The 20,954-nt window shown below is 36.1% G+C and overlaps 1 protein-coding gene across 1 annotated transcript in view; it reads left to right on the top strand.

Moving 5' to 3' along the window:
- Positions 1–20,954, top strand: part of SNTG1 (syntrophin gamma 1) — a gene marked incomplete at both ends in the record, with an annotated part of 148,441 nt that overhangs the window by 46,371 nt on the left and 81,116 nt on the right. The window contains 4 exons of the mRNA XM_080339988.1: positions 3,521–3,623; positions 5,036–5,118; positions 8,057–8,187; positions 13,963–14,092. Coding sequence (XP_080196114.1) covers positions 3,521–3,623; positions 5,036–5,118; positions 8,057–8,187; positions 13,963–14,092 — 447 coding nt within the window. The remainder of the gene's footprint in view (positions 1–3,520; positions 3,624–5,035; positions 5,119–8,056; positions 8,188–13,962; positions 14,093–20,954) is intronic.

The following is a 20,954-nucleotide window of genomic DNA, read 5'->3' as shown; positions in this document are numbered from 1 at the left end:
GAATTAATATGCCTGAAATCTTGAGCTTTGTAGAAGATCTCGAAAACATTAAAAATCTAGGGCTTTATACAAAGAAAACCCCTATACATCTTGAATAGTCAGTACAGCCTCTGGAAATAAAACAGATTATTACCTTTCAATGATACATAGAATCTTTTTAGTAGTTCCTGGTCATGCAATTTCTGCAATCTGGGTTACAATGTTTTAGAAATTATCAGGTCAAATGCATAGACATACAGGTCTCCTCCAAAGGGAGTTTTTCCATGGCTTACACTGGGTAGAGAATCTCGTTAGACTTTGGAAATATTAGGTCTACTACTGAGTTAAATTTTGTCAGGCAAATATTCCATTAATTTAGCACTATGAATTTATCTCACCTTCACCAAACTCTTCATATGTGACAAATAAATAACTAAATAAATAAATAAAATGCTTAGGAAATTGCTGCATTTTTGTTTTGAAATTTTTGAAGTAATATTTCTATATTTATTCAAATTAGTATTCCATCCAAAAATATGTGGGTTTTTTTTCACTTTTTAGAAGTAAGGTCCATTTATATCTTTTCACATACTAAGGGAAATGTTTTAAATATTTTTATTTGATACAAATTTAGCAATGACTTCCCTATTAACAGTAATGAACTGAAAATCTCTCTCTTACAGAGCTACGTTTCATTAATACTGAACATTTTTTTTGACCATTTATACACAATGGGGATGAGGCTCTAATTATCTTCCAGGACTAATAATTGTTGTTTGTGGCTAGCATTATCTTTGATAATTTGATTGTACAGTTCTCATAGAAGCACTGTTTCTTGAAATAGCTACTTTGTAAGATATTAGAAAATTTTAAAAGTCCTGAAAGTCTTCTAAATGACTGCAGATTCTTAAGAGAGCTTAATTGTTACCAGGAAGTAGAAATACCAGTAAAAATGTTCCTGAATAAGATTTGATTTCTTATTATACCTCTTTCTCTTTCTGCATAGAGGAGCAGCAGTATGGCATGATGTATGTGTTGAATGAGGACACAAAGTAAATAAATCCTATATGGCATACTTGATTTAAGAAAGTTCAGTAGTTGTTCATTTTGTATGTAAAATAAAGACCAAAAAAAATGTAAAATAACAATAAAGCTTTCAAGTGAAAGCTACAAAAAGACAATTAATAATTTTAATTAAAAGTTATATTTTCTTCAGCTAACCTTATTTCCCAGAATGGCTTTGTTAATGCCTGGAAAGTAAGTTAAAAGTGATCAATAGCTTGTTGTAATCATTATTTAGTAGTTTGTTTTGGGTTTTTTTTTTAATATTTTCTCTCTATTTAGTCTTTATTCTGCATATTAAAATCTAGTAACTTTCTGGATTATATGCTTCATACCCTCCAACATGTATTTTAGTGAAATAAGTATTGCTGATTTCAACCAAGCTGTGTTTGAATTCTTCATCCTATGATATAAAAAGGTTTGAGAGAAAGAGAGGTTAGAGAAAAAGGTCACAGTAGACTACTTAAGGCAACTTCTAGCCTTTACAGAACGATATATAATCAAATGAAATCATGTAGACCCATGGCTTGTTTTACTCTTGGAAGAACAAAGATTCAGGGACAGATGACTTCATAAATCAAAGTTGGTAATGGTGTAACTTCTCCACTTATTTCTTCCCCATTCCTGAATAAAAAGAAATATTTTTTAAAAGGCAGAGGGTAGCTGTATTTTTCCTGCACTTTACAACTGTTGTTTCAATAGAGGATACATGCCTGTAAGTTTCTGCTCTGGCTATGACTATTCTGAACTATGTGACTGCTACATAGGAGAGGATAAGGATGAATTTTCTATAAAGGCTAAGGATACAATATGGTTTCTCGAATGGAATTCAGAACTTCGAAGTCTTGATCTACTGTTCCACAGATTGCAAGTTACCTTCTTTCAATGAATTAAGTACTGCTTAAAAATTCTAAAGCATAAAACATAACAGAACTGGGAAGTGTTTGTCAAAGAGACATGCTACTGATGAAGTTTTTGGCATGCAGTTTAAGTTCATGAAATCTTTTGTGATTTGTGTGTGTGTTTATTTGTACACGTACGTATAAATACATACTACACTGCAAATGGTGCCTTGACAACTACTGTGCTATAAAGAGACTAAAATTGCAAAGTGGATTTCAGATACTGAATTAAATATTTTGTCATACTGTTATTCCTCTGTAGCAATCAGTGTGGAGTAGGAAGCATTGTGTTTCAAAGCAAAGTCAACACTTTTTCTTGAAGAGTTGCTTAAAGTTAATGCATTAATTCTATCTGAAAGCATCTCTGCATGTAGTTACATACACATGTGTAAGTAAATCTATAGGATAGGCTGCTGATAGGCATAGATTGTAGAATAGCAATCCTCCACAAATTATTTACAAGGCTTTCTCACAAACAGGATCAGGACAGAAGGGTTGCTTGCCTGTTAACCAGCTACCATGAAAACACAGCAGAAAAGCAACAGATATGTGCTAATTTAAAATGATTGTATATCTGACCACTGGTCTCAGCAAGCTGACTCCCTTCACAGTATAAGTGCAGTCACTCAGATGGAGGCATAGTGCACTCTTCTGTCTCTGTAAGCCCAAATTAAATCATTCCTTGAAGAGTTTTGAAGTTATAGAGTCAGTAGAACGCAAAATGATTGTTCTCTGAAAGAGTTACAAGGTGTAATGCGTCTTGTCTCTCATGTTCTAAAATTATTCAAATGTTTTTCCTCCACTGTTAAGTACAACATTTTGCTTAGTTGCTTTTGTGCCTCCTTTGTGCCAATCTGGGGAGGTGCCTGGGGTTTCCTTTCTCTGCTGTGTGTCTTGAGGTGTCTATCAGCTGTACCACACAAAAACTAAAGACATGAACAAGAGCCACAGGAGCAATTGTGAGACAGTATAGGGGGGCCAGAAGCATTCACAGGTGGATAGATGATTTATGCATTCCCATGTCCAAAATGCAAACTGCTCCTTTACAAAACCCAAGCTTGTGCTTATCTAAGCCTCGAGACTTAAAATAGGAACTTTTTTCTCTGTGGCTGTAAGGAAGATTAGGCCTCTCATCTATGCTGGAGTGCTTTGGCTAAATTTAACTCTGGCTGTTGGGAAGACTTACACCTAGGATTATGCACAGCGGTAGAAACTACTGCTATTGATTTGGCTTGTTTTTTTAATACATACATGCCAGTGTGGATGGTGCCAGATCTGAAAGAAAGAGGTGCACAGCTGAACAGCATCAGGGAGTAAGTTGTAATAGCACAGTGCAAAGCCAGTGCTATTGCAGGAGGCCAATGCCCACCACATCCTCATCTATGTGTGACTAGAAACACAACTGACAAGCATGTAGAAATCTTTACATCATGCTTTCTTTTTAAAAAATCTAATTGCAATAAATTGCTAAGCAGTTATGTTCTGGTATGTGAAAACTGTGTGACCTTGCTTAAATTTGCTGATGAATTTTGGTCATAGATAGATTTCAAGGTGTCCTGTCTGCATTTCTCTTCCAGGTTCAGGTCCTTCGCAATGCAGGGGAAGAGGTTACCCTCACTGTGTCATTTCTGAAAAGAGCACCTGCTTTTCTAAAACTGCCACTGAATGAAGATTGTGCATGTAAGCCTTTATTACTTGGCCAAAAAAAAAAAATTCAATCCTCATGAACTGTTGCAGCTTCCAAATCTGTTGTCCATTGAGAGTGATTGACAGCAGCTTTTTTGGTCAGCATTGCTGCCTGAACATAAGTTGCTCGTATTGCTAGGTCTCGCAGTAACATTCACCTCAAGCAAAAAATTTCTATCTTTGCTTGAAAAACATATCACCAGGCATTTGGCTGGTGTGAATCAGCAAATTTGCACATAAAATGGTGGAATTACATCCATTCACAGTAGCTCACATCCTGATGCAGAGTATTTTAAATCAGTTTTCATGCAGAATCAGATAACATTTCAGTCTGAGATATTTTTGTCTTGTGAATGTGAAAATGAGATTGTGTGTGTACATTTAGAGTGTTTAACTTTACCATTTAAATTTCAGAGGCTTTGGTGGAGGTGTCTGCCTGTCTAAAAATAAATTACTCTGGGATTATTAGTATTTTTCTTAAGTCCAACTGAGTTTTATTCAGCTAGCCCTGTGAGAGATAAATGGAGACAGCTGTCTTCTTTTAATTATATTAAATTGTGGAGTGTGTCATTACAGACAATTATAGCATATCTAGGCATATTTATATGTCACCCTGTACCTTTTGTCACTGCTGCTTTCCTTCTGCTTCTTACTCCTAAGAGATTAAAATGAATTGCTAATTTTTTAAGCAACAAAACAATAAATGTTTTATTTCAATACTTTCAGCCTTTGATTTTATGTTAGTAGGAAATAAATAAACTAAATTATGAAACAATATTTTATACAACCGTTTGTTGAAATGCTATCTTTATCTTTTTCCTAGGTATTAAATTTTAGTGAGACAAGGAAAAATGTAGAACACCATACTCTTAAATAAAAGTTTATCCCAGCACATTTGTCCCTTTTATGAAAAGTTGTGGTTCCACAGAGTACCCTGAGTAACACAGACAATCATGCTTTTGCATTGATCCTGTCATGTTATATCTGAGGTGTAGCACTGTAATTTCCTCAACTGCTGCAATAACAGAACTGTAAACATCATTCACTAGTTCCTTCACGTGAAAACCAAGTGAAGAGGTACACACTTTCTTTTTATTATAAAATTAGTAAAAAATTTGTTTGTTTGTTTGTTTATTTTTCCCTTATTAAACAGATTAGTAACTCTTTTAAGCAAAGCAACAAGGGATGGATTCTTGAGCCTCCATTCAGCTGAAAAAGGCACTCCTCTCAAACCAGAAGACAGATACTGTCTGAATGGAGAAACAGGCTTGATATGACAAAATTAGTGGGGGGAATGGAATACTATATGTATATGGAATACTATATGTATACATAGGCATACACAAATTTGAATTATAGAATTACAGATTAATGAAGAATTTTTGGTTTATTCATGTTTCTATTAGGTGCCCCCAGTGACCAAAGCAGTGGTACATCCTCTCCCCTATGTGACAGTGGTTTGCATCTCAACTACCATCCCAACAACACGGTAAGGGCTTATATTGTTTTGATGAAATTACACAGAAGAAGAATAATACTATAATATCTAAGTGGAAGTAATTAATAAAGGACAGCAACATGGGAGAAGCTCTAATTATAATATATATTATAATAGATTGGAGATGATAGTTCCATACGGGGCAAACAGAGTTGCTAGACATTATGGATGTGAATTAAACTATGACAAATAATACCAGCTGAGATTGTGCCCGATATATGTGACTACTCATTTTATCTGGGCAATAGGGATTTTGTGAAAGTTTTTTCTTCTAGGTTATTTCTACAGCATAGGTATTAAAATGAAAATGAAAATACATGTATTTAAAGAAAAGGTAGAAAAAAATTTCAGAATATTTTCCATGCTTTTTATATCTTACCTAAAACTTTTGGAAAAAGGTGATTTAGGTACATAGTTTTACCTGTTTCAAAGGTAAGAGTATTTTATTTTTAGTAACTTACACTTGAAGTCTTAGTGAAGGATGATAGCATTATGGAGCAAAGTATCTTAAGGATGAAACGCTACAAGTATCTAATCAGATTTTTAGTAAAAGATTACTTTAAAGTGCAATGAGGGTCTTATAACAATTTTCTTAGCCAGAAAATGCAAAATTTCCATTATTTTATCTGGGTCTAAAGAGTTGCTGCATAATTGGCTTTCTGATACTCAGATGAAAGAAAGGGCACTAAATAAATAGACCAATATACAGCATAGTTATTACAGATGTATTAAGAAAATATAAATGTAAGCATTATTTGTGGCTTGTCTCATTGTTCTTTCATGCTTCAATACTAAAAGTTTTGAACAAGATCCCAGAGACTTAAAAGTCAATAGCATAAATTTTAAGCCTGATTAGCATCTGAAAAACCTTTAGGATTTATACATTTTTATAGGAGTTGCAATTCATAAAAATGAGATGAAAAAAAATAAAATTAGTGTCTTAATGCAGCTCAGATAATATATGTATTTGTAATTAGTTTAACAACATCAGAAGCAGACTTATTTCAAAAGTCTATATATGTGTGCGTATAGATAGGCTATCAGAGTAAATCCTAAACTTACTTTGCTAATTCATTTCTAACTATGTTTCTAGGATAAAATCCATGCTTGCATTTGTGAATCCTATTTCTGCAGGTGTTGAAACTGGTCTAAATTAGCTAAAGTTTCTATTTGGACTGATAATAATTTACTAAAACCAAGCCTTTTTCTCTCAGTTTAAATAATATAATCAGGCAGAGTCTATAATTCACCCTAAATTACATTCTTCTGCTGAAGACCAGGATGTGGTTCTTATCTCAGATATCCTCTTGTGATTTGAATAAAATGCTTCATAAAACCCAAAGAGACCTCTGTATGAATTTCTAAATTATGTACAATTCTTCTGTCATGGTCCTTTCTTTCTCTCAGAATATTCTCTACAATGCATTATGATCTATGGCCATAGTCTATTTCTTAATTTGTATCTTGGGTTATTGTCATGAAGGGACTTTTGACTCAGAATTTGGAGCAGACAAGTCTGGTTTTGGTCTTGCCTACAATTCAGAGTTATGCAGGGTAAAGGTAGGGTTAACGTTTCTCTTGCAGTCAGATCTAGGCCTACAGTTTGCATCTAAACTTTTTGTTGCATTTCAGCTTTTTCTTCAAGTTACATCACATTCCAAAAAAGGTTTCTGAAAGCAGACAGAAACCGTTAAAAAATCAACACAATATTCAAAACAACATCCTAGCTTAGTCTTCCTAGCCAATCATTTATTTATTTGGTTTGGATCTATGGAATATTTCACCAGAGATTCAATTATTTAACTAGGTGAATCTACTTATAAAAAGCCTGCTGTTCAGCTAAATTGATGTTCATAGTGGCTTTTTATGTTATATACGTAAAAGTTATATGAACAAATATGTTGGCAAAGTTTTATAATTCCATAGATCTTACATAAAAATCACACTCTAGAAAAATACAAAATACAAGACATAGTTAATTTTAATAATATTTATTTTATAGAAGATACAGGTAAGAAAAAATATTAATATTTAAAAAAAATAATGCAGGATTGGCAGATGCAATTTTACTGATATACTAAAAGTACTACATAACTTTAAAGGAAAATCATCCTTCTTCACAAAAATAACATTATCACTAGTACTGTTCTGTAAAGCATTTTATAAAGAAAGGAAGGGGTGTTGAATTTTTTAAAATGAATATTGATCATTTCACATTTTAGAAGCACTTCTCGTTCAAATCTATACTCTGTCAAAATACTGATGGAATTAGACTGTAGGTATTTAAATACTCATTCTTTGTAGATATGATCATGGACATGGTAAAGTTCAATATTCATGTAAGTAATGTCTTGTGTAAATAGGTAAAATTAAAATATTCATCATAACCATGTAGTTTTGACAAAAAAGTTTTCATCACATATTGAATCCCATTCACAGTTACCAGGTTTTGAGATAATGTCATGGCAATAGACACATAGGCAAATGTGTAGGGGTCACAGGAAATGACTGAATTATGGTTGTATATTGAATAATTTAGAGAACACCTTTATTCAGTGTACACGTATGTAACTACTGATGTATAGGTATAAAACTACTAGCTGATGATGTGATATGTGGTAAATAGCCACTTCTATTCATGACTAGTCATTTTTAAAATAGATCACTATCTGTTTTCACTAGATTTTTACAACACTGCTCCTCACTTCCCCTAAACATATAGATGTTGAGGCTTATATAGATTTGTTTTATTTGTGAGAAAAAGTTCACATCTCTCCAGTGCTTGCTAACACTGATGCGAAATGATTTCGAGAAAGAGGAACACAATGCCAAATGAAATATAAAGTCTTTGAAGTCTATCTTTTTTCAAATCTGCTGTGTGCTTACAATGAAGCCCCAAACTGAGAAGGACCTTTTAATGTTTTTTCAGGATACATTATCATGTTCCTCATGGCCAGCATCCCCAGGACTTAGGTGGGAAAAAAGATGGTGTGATCTCCGATTAATTCCACTGCTTCATTCACGGTTTTCCCAGTACCTTCCAGGATCAGATTTGTGCAGGTAAAGAAGTTCAGAAAGTTGATATTTGACTTCTTGGATAACAGATACAAGCCTTAGGGAGTTGACTTGTTAGAGGAATGGCATTATTAGTTCCACTGCAGCTGTCAGACTCATGAAACAGAGAATCTTTCATAAGGTACATCTAGGTCCATATTCTGCTCTGACATCAGCCAGGACCAGGTATGTGGGGAAGACGTGCCATCTTCCCACCTTCACCTAGTGGTCAGCATGCTTGTAAGTTTGAGATTTCACGTAGGTCATCGTATTTAGTAACTGCCAATGCTCCTGTCCTCAAAAGCTTATTTCTAAACTGCTTTTTTTTATAATTTTGGCTTTTGTAATGCATTGTGGCATTAAGCTCTGCAATGTAATTATCTTTTTAGAAAGTACTTCCTTTTGATTTTGTTAAATCTCTGCCCTCATAACTTTATTGGGTGAAATAACCTTGTTGTTTGGGAGCAGCAAGGTCTGATTGCCCCATGAGGAAGGCAAGTGAAGAGCAGAGGCTGGCAGCAAGTTTGTTCAAGGCAGTGTCCATGCATACAAGGGTCCCACCCTACTGCCCCTGGTGGAGGAGAAGAAAAGGCCTAGAGATGGTCTTCAGATGAGCCCATCATGGTGAGGTGGGACTCAGGTCAGACTGAGGTGTCAGTCAATAGGTCAGGTTGGGATACGTGTCCAGGCGCAGGCATAGCTGCAACCAAACTCAGGACCAAGGGTGAGAGCCTGAGCTGATACGCAGCTCCCAAGTAAAGGGAGGGACAGGTGCCCCACACAAGCTCTTTCACAGAAGCCAAATTCCACATCCCACAGCCACACCATAGCAGAGTTGGCCTCAAGTACAGGCCTCTGGTCCCCAATAAGAAGGAAGAGAGTGAACTCTGGTCCCTGACCCTTGCATCAAGGGAAATGTTTAATAAGCATTTTTGATTTACATTTCTATAACTTCAGATGACCATATTCTGTTTTCTAGTTTGAAGGACCTATTGTTATCTCCTTTTAGGGAAACCCTTCCATAGTTCTGATTATCCTTGTTATTCTCTGTTTCTTTTTTAATTCTAGTATATCTTCTATGAGGCAAGATCATCAATACTGCAGAAAGGATCTCTCTTGATTTATGTTAACACATAATGATGTTTTCCATTTTTTCTCTGTTCCTGCCTAATACTTCTTTATAATCTTTTGACTGTCACTGAACACTAAAGTGAACGTTTTCAGATAATTGTTTGTAGTAACTCTTGCATTTCTTTCTTCAGTTTTGTAGCTATAGTAAAGTTCTTTGTTGCTTACATATACCTAAGATTTTTTCACATACGTGTTACTCTACATTTATTAGCATTGAATTTCATTGTCATTTTGTCTCCCAGTCACTGGAGAAGCTGTCCAAAGTTCATAGTTAGGTCTAAAATTATTGTGTCATATAAAACTAAAACATGTCATTGTTTAATTTAACACTATCCTAGTAAATCAGAAGAAAACACAAAGGAAGACAAGAATATTCTGGAATGATTACTACTTTTTGAGTGTTACGCATTTAAATATAAAAGAAAGTAGCTACACAGCCCAACAAGGCACAGTCAAAATAAAATCATACTCATTGAAAAGTTTAAATACCTAGGCATTGTATGGATTAATTTATTCTCTGTATATATAACAATGAAGTTCTAATACTAAAAAATTCTATGAGTTCCTGCATGTAAATAATTAACTGGAGGACAGCCATCTACAGTTATAGAGTATGTTTGTTCATTACTTCTTCAAAGCCATCAGAAACATGAATTTTTTAGATAAGCACACAGGACTTATCATTTGTGAGGCTCTTGAGGCCTTAGTAATGGAAATAAACTCTGTCTTTCCCATGTAACCTTCTTGTCTGCCAGCTTAATGTGTGAGTCTGGGAAGAATAGTGTGTTATTGCTCATCAGGCATTACCAGTTTAAAATTTTCTGTTCCTCTGTTCAAACACACCTCAAATTACCTAATTAATACAGAAAACTTCATTAATATTTCTGGAAATACTGTTTTGTGGAAGAATCTCCCTAGTGTCTCCATTGTTATGCTCATCCTTCCAGTGTTTTTCTATGGGTCCTACAGTCAAGTGATACCATCTGCCTCCAATGGCAGGTTTACAATCTCTACCAGAAAATAAGGGAAGAGGAGTGTTCTTCAGCCTTGGGGTTTACATGGGGTGAATTTTATTGTTTGTTATCACAACCTGCTTCCTTCTCATTGGTTGTCAGTAAACATTTGAAAGTTGCACAGAAGCCTCCCACAGCATCATTTAATTCTAAGGGCTGTTGTTTCTTAGAAGTACACTACCTAGGTCTGCCAGCCTTTTTCCTGTTTACAGAAATGAAATTAAAGAAGGTTAGGCAATAGTTGTTTCACTACTATATAATTGTTAAGGTAGAAAAAAACAGCCTCCAGCTTTTTAATTGGTAATAGCAAAATTGTATTTATAATATTTGTCTGAATGATCCTTGTTCTTTTGAGGAATAGTGGCTGGCCCAGGGAGTCAAGGTGTAAACCAAAGGCTACAACAACTTGTTGGCTGAACTGAAAGGGAAAAGGATATAGTCACCACAGTGGCAGGAGTTTGTTGTTGTTTTGTTTTTTTTTTTATTAAATTCTGTGAAAACCTTAAGCTCAATAGTTAACAATAATTGAAATGGAAATAATTAAGAGAAGGAAGAATAAAGGGCCCCAAATCATACCAGTCAAATCTGAGATCTGTTCTGCTGAACACTTCAGACAAGATACTGCATTGAATAGAACTACTCACAAGGAAAATCAAGACATATTCAACTATTCATATAACTTTTAAAATTCAGTCTTCTGCATCAATAAAACACAAGCCTAAAGTGCACATTATAGAACTTGTACATCACAGAGAAAGTTTTTTAGATAGTAATGATATTCCTGAGTTTTGAATTTGCAGAAATAAATGTAAAGGTATATTAATATAAACCAAAATACCTGAATTCATACTTAAACCTTGAATAACTACTCTGATAATTTTCTCCTTGTGTCCTTCAATGAGGAAATAAGAGTACCTAAAGGAAACAAAGTTGCAGTATAAATATGAAAGAGTAAGTGGGGTTTTCTTCAAAGAAAGCATAGAATGAACATTTTATGTTGCTAGTGTAAACATTTAAAAATGTGACTCAAAATGTTTATGAGAGAAAAGTAGATAATATTTAAAAGAGAATACTAGAAAGAGCAATTAAGAAAGGATCTTGAAAATAATAAGAAAGCAACATTAAATGGAATTTAATTAATTACATTTCCTGTAGTTAATATTTACAATGTTATTTTCATTATATAAAGCCTAATAATTTTTATTTTTCAGAATTTGAAAAGACAGACACAGAAATACATCATATCGTAATCACATACATTATTATGCTTCATAATTGTATTCTAGATTTTCTAGTGGGATGCTTGAAATGCATGAATTCCAGAGGGTATTCTAAGAAAATTCCAGAGGACATTCAGGTTAATCCTGGAAAATTTATTAATTTCAAATATAACTCTTGAGTTTCAGAAGGCACAGAGCCTGAGATGTGTAGCTGAATAAGAATTCTTCTGATCCTAACTTTTTTTTTTTCCCTGTATTGTGAAGTGATTAATCCAGTAATTGTTATGTTTAATAAAAACCCCATATATTTAATACATTATTTTTTCAGGATTATGTGGTCATATGGACTCTGATTGGCAGACTAATTTAAGAAAATGCTATTACAATAATCCAAATCCAAGGATATCTACTGCCCAGACATATTCAGAATTAATTTATTGTGTAGCCATCCATCTTATTGTCTGTGCTTATTGACACTTGGACAAAAACATTCTGGATTAATGTTTTGTATGTACACAGATCAGATACTTAGGAACCATAGGAACAGTCTGATGCCCTGAATGCATCAGATTCACTGTGTTTGTAGTGTACGGGAAAATTGTGCATCAGGATTGAATCTGGAACATACTGGGTTTTCTCTGCTTGTGCAGATTAGTGTCACATGTTATTAGATTCCTTGGATTCATACTTTTTTTTTTTACAGTAAGCTGAAGAAAGAAAGAGAGTCCTGAAAATAAAGTTATTTTTCTTGAAGGACATAATCAACAATTATGTCTGAGCATAACGCTGTGCTCTTTATGTAAGGACATATTTAGATTTTTGTTTTTCTGGAGGAGTTTACTATAGGTATTTATAGCCATTTAAAATAAAGGATATAGTAAACAAATGCTAGTTACCTTACCTGAAGATGCCTTAAATAAATCTTCCTCAAAAACTTTACCTGAATTATTGTGCAAGTGAGTCATTGAAGGAAGTAGCGCTCAGTTCATATCTTTGGATTTCAAGGAAAAATCACTATCCATGTGAAAGGCAACTAAACTGATAAGTTAGCTGATGGATTTAGGTAAATCAATGGTCTACGCATGGTCATGTTAGGATATATAACCCTTATCCTCCTGTAAGGGAGTTAGTTCTCATGATGAGACTCTCAATGCAAAGACATGGCTCTAATTAATTTTTAATGTTTCTCCTGACTGAAAGACCTTTATGGTACAGATAGATATTATATCTGCATTCTAAATAATTATAATATAATTTCAAGGGGTCAAATAAATAAATAAATAAATTGATTAATTAATTAATTAAATTGCAGAATGGATATGTGTTGAAATATAAGAAACTGTCATAGATGACATTCAATTTTGCACTGAAGATAACACTCACTTTGCCTGAGCCATTTGCAAAGAATCTGAGTAATATACTTAATTTTAACCCATCAATTGATCATTAACAGATGGGTTTGTAGCAGAATGCCAGCAGTGGAAGTTAGTATTATCTATTTGTTTAGTAATCTATTACTCTGGGATGTGGATTTATATTGAAGTTTTTTAATTTTGAAGCCAGAGACCGGTGAGCCTTCCAAAGACTATTAACCAAGAAGGCTGTTTACTGAAGAAATTACATTTGCTACTGCTTTGGCATCTGAAAGTTTTCTCTTGTTCTATGATTCCTCAGCACTCAGCTGTGGAAAATCAGTTTATAATACATGACAGATTATTGTGCAGTTGCCCAGATTGGTGCTGGGATTGAGGCACCCACATGGCCACTGCTTTTGTCATTGGATGTCTCTTGGCATTCCAGTGTATTTTGCTAATGATCCTATATTCAGAGAAGCAATTGGAAAAATCATTGAAGCTACTTCATTGATTTTGAATTTTCTGGCTTTTGTATCAGTCGTTTAGAAGAGGATTAAAATTCTACAACCAAGAGCAGCCAACAAGGGGTGTCCAGACAGGAATCTTACTGTATTAAACAATGTATTAGAAAAATTAAACAAAAATTGTGGGGAAAAAAGGTACTTTATTCCACTGAATTTCTCAAACTATTGCCTACATGTCCAGTCCACACTTTTTTTCTCTGCGATCTGCAGTATTAAAATATTACCTCTTTGGTATGAATCAGCTATTTCACTTGTTTAGCTTCTGAAGTTGCACAACACTGGTCAAGGCTCTGTGGAGCCAGTCTATGGAATTTTTTTATAGCTTTATGGAAGCTTAATATAGTCTGAGTTGACCTTTTAGTGTAAACTTTTTAGTACATCAGGTATTTATAAAAACAGAAAACCAGGAATTTATCAGTGTTCAGTGGCTGACCTTCATTGTAGTTGAAAGAAAAGCATTTCTACAAGTATTGTTAAGATGATATGCTAGAACAGATGAAATTTTCTTCTGACCTGATCTGTTATGACATGTCTATAGGCAAAATGCGTTCCAAGTAATTGCTGTGGATGGGGTTTGCAGTGGAATAATTCAGTGTCTCTCTGCTGAAGACTGTATTGACTGGCTACAAGCAATAGCAAGTAACATTTCCAACCTCACAAAGCACAATGTAAGTATGGATCCAAGTAAGCCAGAAGGTTTCCCAATCATATTTGATTATAACTGTCATGAAAGCCTAATGGGTTTACACACAGAATTATCTGCATATAAACAATGCTTGAGGCTGTCTGAGAGAAGTCAACTCAAGTTTGTCATCAGGTCAGACTTTGTGAGAAATCATTGAATGGGAAAATATTCTCCCCTACAGTCATATAATTCACTTCATCGCTATCAGAGTTATTCACTTCTCAGCAATACCAGCTAGCATTAGAAACAAAGACCTGCCTAGGATGTATTCTGCATTTGATAGGTGACATGTAGTTTTTCCTGTAGAAGTCTATATGATACCTTTCTTGGTTTTCCTCAAAAAAAATACAGTACACATGGGTAACTCCATTATTTTGAATTGAGTTATAACAAGGAAGCTCTCGAGGATTTAATTTACATTCTCTGAGATTTCCTTAAATCTGCTTTAGCCTCCCAAACCTGCCTCTGAACTTGTTTTTGTTTCAAATAGAGGGAACACATTGAAGGAAGTTGTATTTCTTTGAAATTTATATTTAGGATCCAAAACTATGTTCCATCTGGCAGCAATATGTAAAAGTCATTGTATTATAAAAATGTGACAGACATTAATTCATCCACCATCTGTAAGCTTCCATGCAGTACAAGCCAGCTTTATGCCTGTTTATTCATTCTTACAATGCTGTTGCTGTATAGAACTTGCCTTGTCTCACTAGGCATCCTGACAAATGAGGGTGCAGATTTTTTCTCTTGTCATCTTTGGTTCAGATTATGAATGACTCTTGCTACCTAAAACAGTGTATTTATTTACTTATATCAATAGATAGGTGCACCTAAATTTTATCTAATATTACTTCATGTAGCTCTGAGCAACCTGATCTACTTGAATATGTTCCCACTTATTGCAGGGAGATTGGACTAAGTGACCTTTGAAGGTCCCTTCCAACCCAAACCATTCTCTCTTTCTATGATAAATATGGTTGCCTAGCATAACTTGAATTTTGGTAATGAACTGTTATATATTTTCAGTGTTTTAAAAATGAGTACAGTTTATAATCCTACACTGCTTTCCATGAAATACAAAAACAATGTATCTGGTGTGTTATAAGATGGAAATAGTAAATTATACAACTATTATGCCATTTTTTGTATTTATCCCAAAAACATCTTATAAAGTAACTGTGAGCATTAGGGCTTATGACAATTATTGATGAATCTATTTTTAAACTGTCCTAATTGTTCATAGCCCATATGAATTTTTGGAAACCAATGAGACTGCCTTTTGTATAATATACTTTTATTTTAAGTTGTCAGTTGTCAGAAAGAATTAGTTATTTGACAGCATATGTGATAAGTGAATATAAGAAACATTAGGAACACAGAAGGGAAAAAAACCCCAACCTGTTGCTCAGAACAATGATTAGATGTGATTAGAGGTCCCTGTATTTTCTTTCTCTACAAGATGGTTATTGACATATACATACTGTTGGTGTTAGCATTTTTCCTCTGAGAGAGGCATTTACTCACAGTCATTCCCTCTTACTGTGCCATCCAGTACCAAAGAAATGTAGAAATGTTAACTTACATGTCTTTCCCTTATCTACCTTTTAAAAAATGAAGAAGCAGGTGAAAACAGGAAAGACTATAAAAACTAAATTGTTTCTGAAAACATTTCCTTTACCAGTGCCAGAGTGTCAAGTTTGGACTTTGTAAATTGGGGTGGGATTTATCTTGCCTAACATTAGATGTCTTAAAGCAGAATGTTTGAAAAGTGATCCTTATGATTTACTTTTGACTAATTTATTATTAGATTAATTGCCTCAGGGACATGTCTTTCTTTCTCTTGACTGGTAAGGGACCCTGTGGTGGTGAGTTCAGACTTTGATACCTAAGGAGGTATGTCACTGGTGGCTTTGAGGCACCAGAGAAGGTTTCTCTGAATATATCTGCCAAAAAATGCCTGGATATTTTGTCATAAAGCATACCAATTTCAACCAGAAAATCTGAAATATTTCACAGTATCACAGTATGTTCTGGATTGGAAGGGACCTCAAAAGATCATCTAGTCCAATCCCCCTGCTGGAGCAGGAACGCCTAAGTGAGGTTGCACAGGAACATGTCCAGGTGGGTCTTGAATGTCTCCAGAGAAGGAGACTCCACAACCCCCCTGGGCAGCCTGTTCCAGTGCTCTGTCACCCTTACTGAGAAGAAGTTTTTTCTCAAATTTAAGTGGAACCTCTTGTGTTCCAGCTTGATCCCATTGCCCCTTGTCCTATCATTGTTTGCCAACGAGAAGAGCCTGGCTCCATCCTCATGGCACTCACCCTTTATATATTTATAAACATTAATAAGGTCACCCCTCAGTCTCCTCTTCTCCAAACTAAAGAGACCCAGCTCCCTCAGCCTTTCCTCATAAGGGAGGTGCTCCACTCCCTTAATCATCTTGGTTGCCCTACGCTGGACCCTCTCCAGCAGTTCCTTGTCCTTCTTGAACTGAGGGGCCCAGAACTGGACACAATATTCCAGATGGGGTCTCACCAGGGCAGAGTAGAGGGGAAGGAGGACCTCTCTTGATCTACTAACCACCCCCCTTCTAATACATCCCAGGATGCCATTGGCCTTCCTGGCCACAAGGGCACAGTGCTGGCTCATGGTCATCCTGTTGTCCACCAGGATCCCCAGGTCCCTTTCCCCTACACTGCTCTCTAATATGTAATTTCCCAACCGATACTGGAACCTGGGGTTGTTCCTGCCCAGATGCAGTACTCTACACTTTTCCTTGTTAAATTTCATTAGGTTATTCCCCGCCCAACTCTCCAGCCTGTCTAGGTCTCGCTGGATGGCAGCACAGCCTTCTGGCGTGTCAGCCACTCCTCCCAGCTTAGTGTCATCAGCAAACTTGCTGATAGTACACTCTATTCCCTCGTCTAAGTCATTAATGAATATATTGAATAATACTGGCCCCAGTACTGACCCCTGAGGTACTCCACTAGATACTGGTCTCCAACTAGACTCCGCACCATTGACTACCACTCTCTGGCTTCTCTCCTTAAGCCAGTTTGTAACCCACCTCACTACTCTATTGTCTAGACCACACCTCTGCAACTTAGCAACTAGGATGCTGTGGGAGACTGTGTCAAAGGCTTTACTGAAGTCAAGGTAGACCACATCCACGGCTCTGCCATCATCCCTCCACCTTGTAACATTCTCATAAAAGGCTATGAGGTTGGTCAAGCATGACTTACCCTTGGTAAAGCCATGCTGACTGCCCCTAATAACCTTCTTATCCTTGATATGCCTTGAGATAGCACCAAGGATAAGTTGTTCCATTACTTTCCCAGGGACAGAGGTGAGGCTGACCGGTCTATAGTTACCCGGGTCCTCCTTCTTGCCCTTTTTGAAGATTGGAGTGACATTTGCTTTCCTCCAATCCTCGGGCACCTCTCCCGTTTCCCAAGACTTGGCAAAGATGATGGAGAGCGGTCCAGCAATGACCTCAGCCAGCTCCCTCAGCACCCGCGGATGCATCCCATCTGGACCCATGGATTTATGGATGTCCAGTCTATTTAATTGCTCCTTAACCCAGTCCTCATCAACTAAAGCAAGCTCCTCCATTGACCTGGCTTCATCTGGGGTCTCAGGGGTACAGGGCTCCCCAGGACAGCCTCCGGCAGAGTAGACAGAGACAAAGAAGGCATTCAGTAATTCTGCCTTCTCTGTATCTTCCGCCACCAGGGCACCCACCCCATTCCTCAGTGGGCCTACATTGCCTCTGGTATTAGTTTTATCCGCTATGTATTTGAAAAAGTTCTTTTTGCTGTCCTTGACCCCTCTCGCCAGCTGTAATTCTAAGGAGGCCTTGGCTATCCTAGCTGCCTTCCTACATCCTCTAACAGCAGCCTTATATTCTTCCCAAGTGGCCAGCCCCTGCTTCCATGACCTGTAAACTCTCCTCTTCTGCTTGAGCATACCCAATAGATTCCTATTCAACCACGCAGGCCTCCTGGCTCCCTTCCTTGACTTCCTACGTGTGGGGATGCTCTGATCCTGAGCGCGGAAGAAGCAATCTCTGAATGCAATCCAGCTCTCTTGGGCTCCTTTTCCTTCAAGCAGTCTTGCCCATGGGATTTCCCCCAGCAATTGCTTGAAAAGGCCAAAGTTAGCCCTGCTAAAGTCCAGGGTTGCAATTCTACTTGCTATTCTGTTCCTGCCGGATGCAGTGGCGTGTGCCTGTTGTCCCAGCTGTCCACGGGAGGCAGAGTCTGTCGGATCGCTTGAGCCCAGGGTTCGAGTCCCGCAGAGCGGCGCTGAGGCTGCCGGAGCTGAGGTTCGGTGTTGAAACCCTGGAGGGGTGGGGCCGGGGGCACCAGTTGTAGTAATTGTAGTAAATATTTTACCTATTTACACACAAGCTGTCTGAAAAAAAATAATCTGATGGTTCATACCTCACAAATGTGTGTGGGAAGAGCATGGCTTTCCCTCCCTATGTCCCCGTATCTGTCTTACAGTTGTGAAATCTGAGTCCCTGCCCCTGAAATCACATGTTTGAGTCTACAGTTCAATTGAAATTTTATAAGGATAGTGGCAAATCTCTTCAGTCATGATCTAATATGTCCACATCAGATATAAAGGTGGTGTGACTCAATTGCAGAATCATCTTTGTAGCCAATACCTACCAAGGAGCAAGAAGATAACAAAAAGACAAGAGTAGAAACAAAGCCAAAATCACTTGACTTCATCGTCTTTGAAAGGCAGTGTTGCTAACGGAATATACGTAATGGAGACTGGAAGATGTTGCCTGCAGATAAACACATTTTGCACAAAACATAAATTGACATGTATATTGGTACGCAACCAAAATGCATTCTATAGAAATGCATTGTTGGAAGTGACTATCACACTGTAATTGATGATGTGATAAATCCATAAAGACCATTCATTTCTGAAGAGGGATTCCTCTCCAACTTGAGTCACTACAGCTGCACCTGCGTTTTTTTTTTGTTTGTTTTTGGTTTTTTAAGTTTTTAAAAAACTTTTTTAAAAAAACATGCTCTGGAAGAGTCTGAGAAAGTACTCCAAAATTGTGTGGTCTATAAAGATACACCTGTTTCCAGTACATCCCTAATTGGTGCAATTCTCAAGGGACTCAAAAGCAAGATTTTTAATGGCTTTAGCAGGGTTGAGATTTTACCCAAGGTCCTTTTCAGACTTGGTTCAATTGAAAATTGTTTGAGTGCCAAAATATTCTATTGAAGTGTTGCCAAAAAAGAATAAAGGGAAAAAAAAAAAAAGAAAAAAAGAAAACAATGACAGAAGCTTTAACTCTTTGTAACAAAAGATTAACAAAAATGCATTGCAATTATCATCTTCTATGATATAGCTTCATAGAGTCTTTGGGGATTTATCCTCCTAATTCAATATTTTTCGTTCTTGCCTATCACTTTCTCTGTGGCAGATTTTTATATAGTGAGTGCAATGATACTTCTTTTTCTTTTCCTCTTCCATCATTTCCTTGGAAGACACTGCACCAATTGCACATTTATGCTTCTTACCTTGTCTTACCTTGACAGAAAAGAAACAACATGAACTTCATCAGACAGAAATTACAGGAAAATTAAAAAAGGTTGCCAAGCAGGAGGTGACAACAGTTAGTTTTAAATTTATATTCAGAGTGCCCATAAGAGCTTGCAAGATTTAGTTCACAGTAGCTTCACTTTATTCCATCACAGTACATTTTCTGGGTAAAACAAGATGTATCTGTGAAATTAATGAGGCACATATATGTTGATGGAGGAACATGGCAGTAGTGTGAAAGCAATAGGATTAAGAGGTCTATGAACTGAGTATGAGTTTGTCACAACGTATGTGTGTTCAAAAGTTTAATTGAAATCATGCCTGTAATTGTATGCCTAAAATGTAGTGCTTAATGAAAGAAACTGCTACAACTCCACTTTCACTGGAGATGAGAGAACAATAATACCTTATCTTTACAATGCAGAAGGCTGGGTTTTGAGATTCTGTAAGTCACTAGGTACAGGGAGAGGAAAAATATACAAACCAAAAATAACATGATCTGTTGCACTTCAGGGAAGCATAAAATATTACAGGACTACATTCAGTGTTTAGTAGGTTATGAAAATAAAATAATGGTGCATATCTCATTTTTCTGGTGGATGCTACCATCAGTAAGAACATAGCGTGGAATGTCACATTACACTAATAAATCAATGTCACTCATATGAAGTGAATAGTTTCACATTTTAGTTTTTTAGTTGGAATACTATGGCAGACCATCAGAATTCTCTGACATTAGTCGTTTTGGAATTTCCATGGGTTTCATGCTCTTAGATGCCCTGTGAATTTTGTGTGACTATAATATTAAATTTTTTGTTTGTTACTAAGTTATACATGTTTGGAGCAAATCCAAAAAGGTCAGCATCAGTATCAAACTTCATACAGTGGTATATTCTGTAGCAGTGCCGAAGACCAGTGCTGTCTATAATTCAGAAGTTAAAAACCTCATAAATGTAGACCTAGCAATAGCAGATTATAGGAAGTCTTCAAAATATTGCCAGTAATATAATTTTTACATAAATGATTTTACATAAATGATTTACAGAACTTCTCAGATAAATTGGGTGTTATAAGATAAATGTACATTCAATTGGGTTATTTTAGCAGTATTAGACATTCAGGTGTTTACAGAGTTCTGACACTTTTGTTTTGTTTTTTTTTTTTGGATCCTGTTCCAGAACTTGTAAAGGGAAGCTTATAGAGGTGGGCATTCCAATACTGATGTTTAGGTCTCTGTAAGAACATTTAAAACTCAGAACTGGATACACTTGTAA

The sequence above is a fragment of the Nesoenas mayeri genome (genome assembly GCF_963082525.1).
Source record: "Nesoenas mayeri genome assembly, chromosome: 2".
Lineage (NCBI taxonomy): Eukaryota > Metazoa > Chordata > Aves > Columbiformes > Columbidae > Nesoenas > Nesoenas mayeri.
This window is presented reverse-complemented; position numbering and strand designations above follow the sequence as displayed.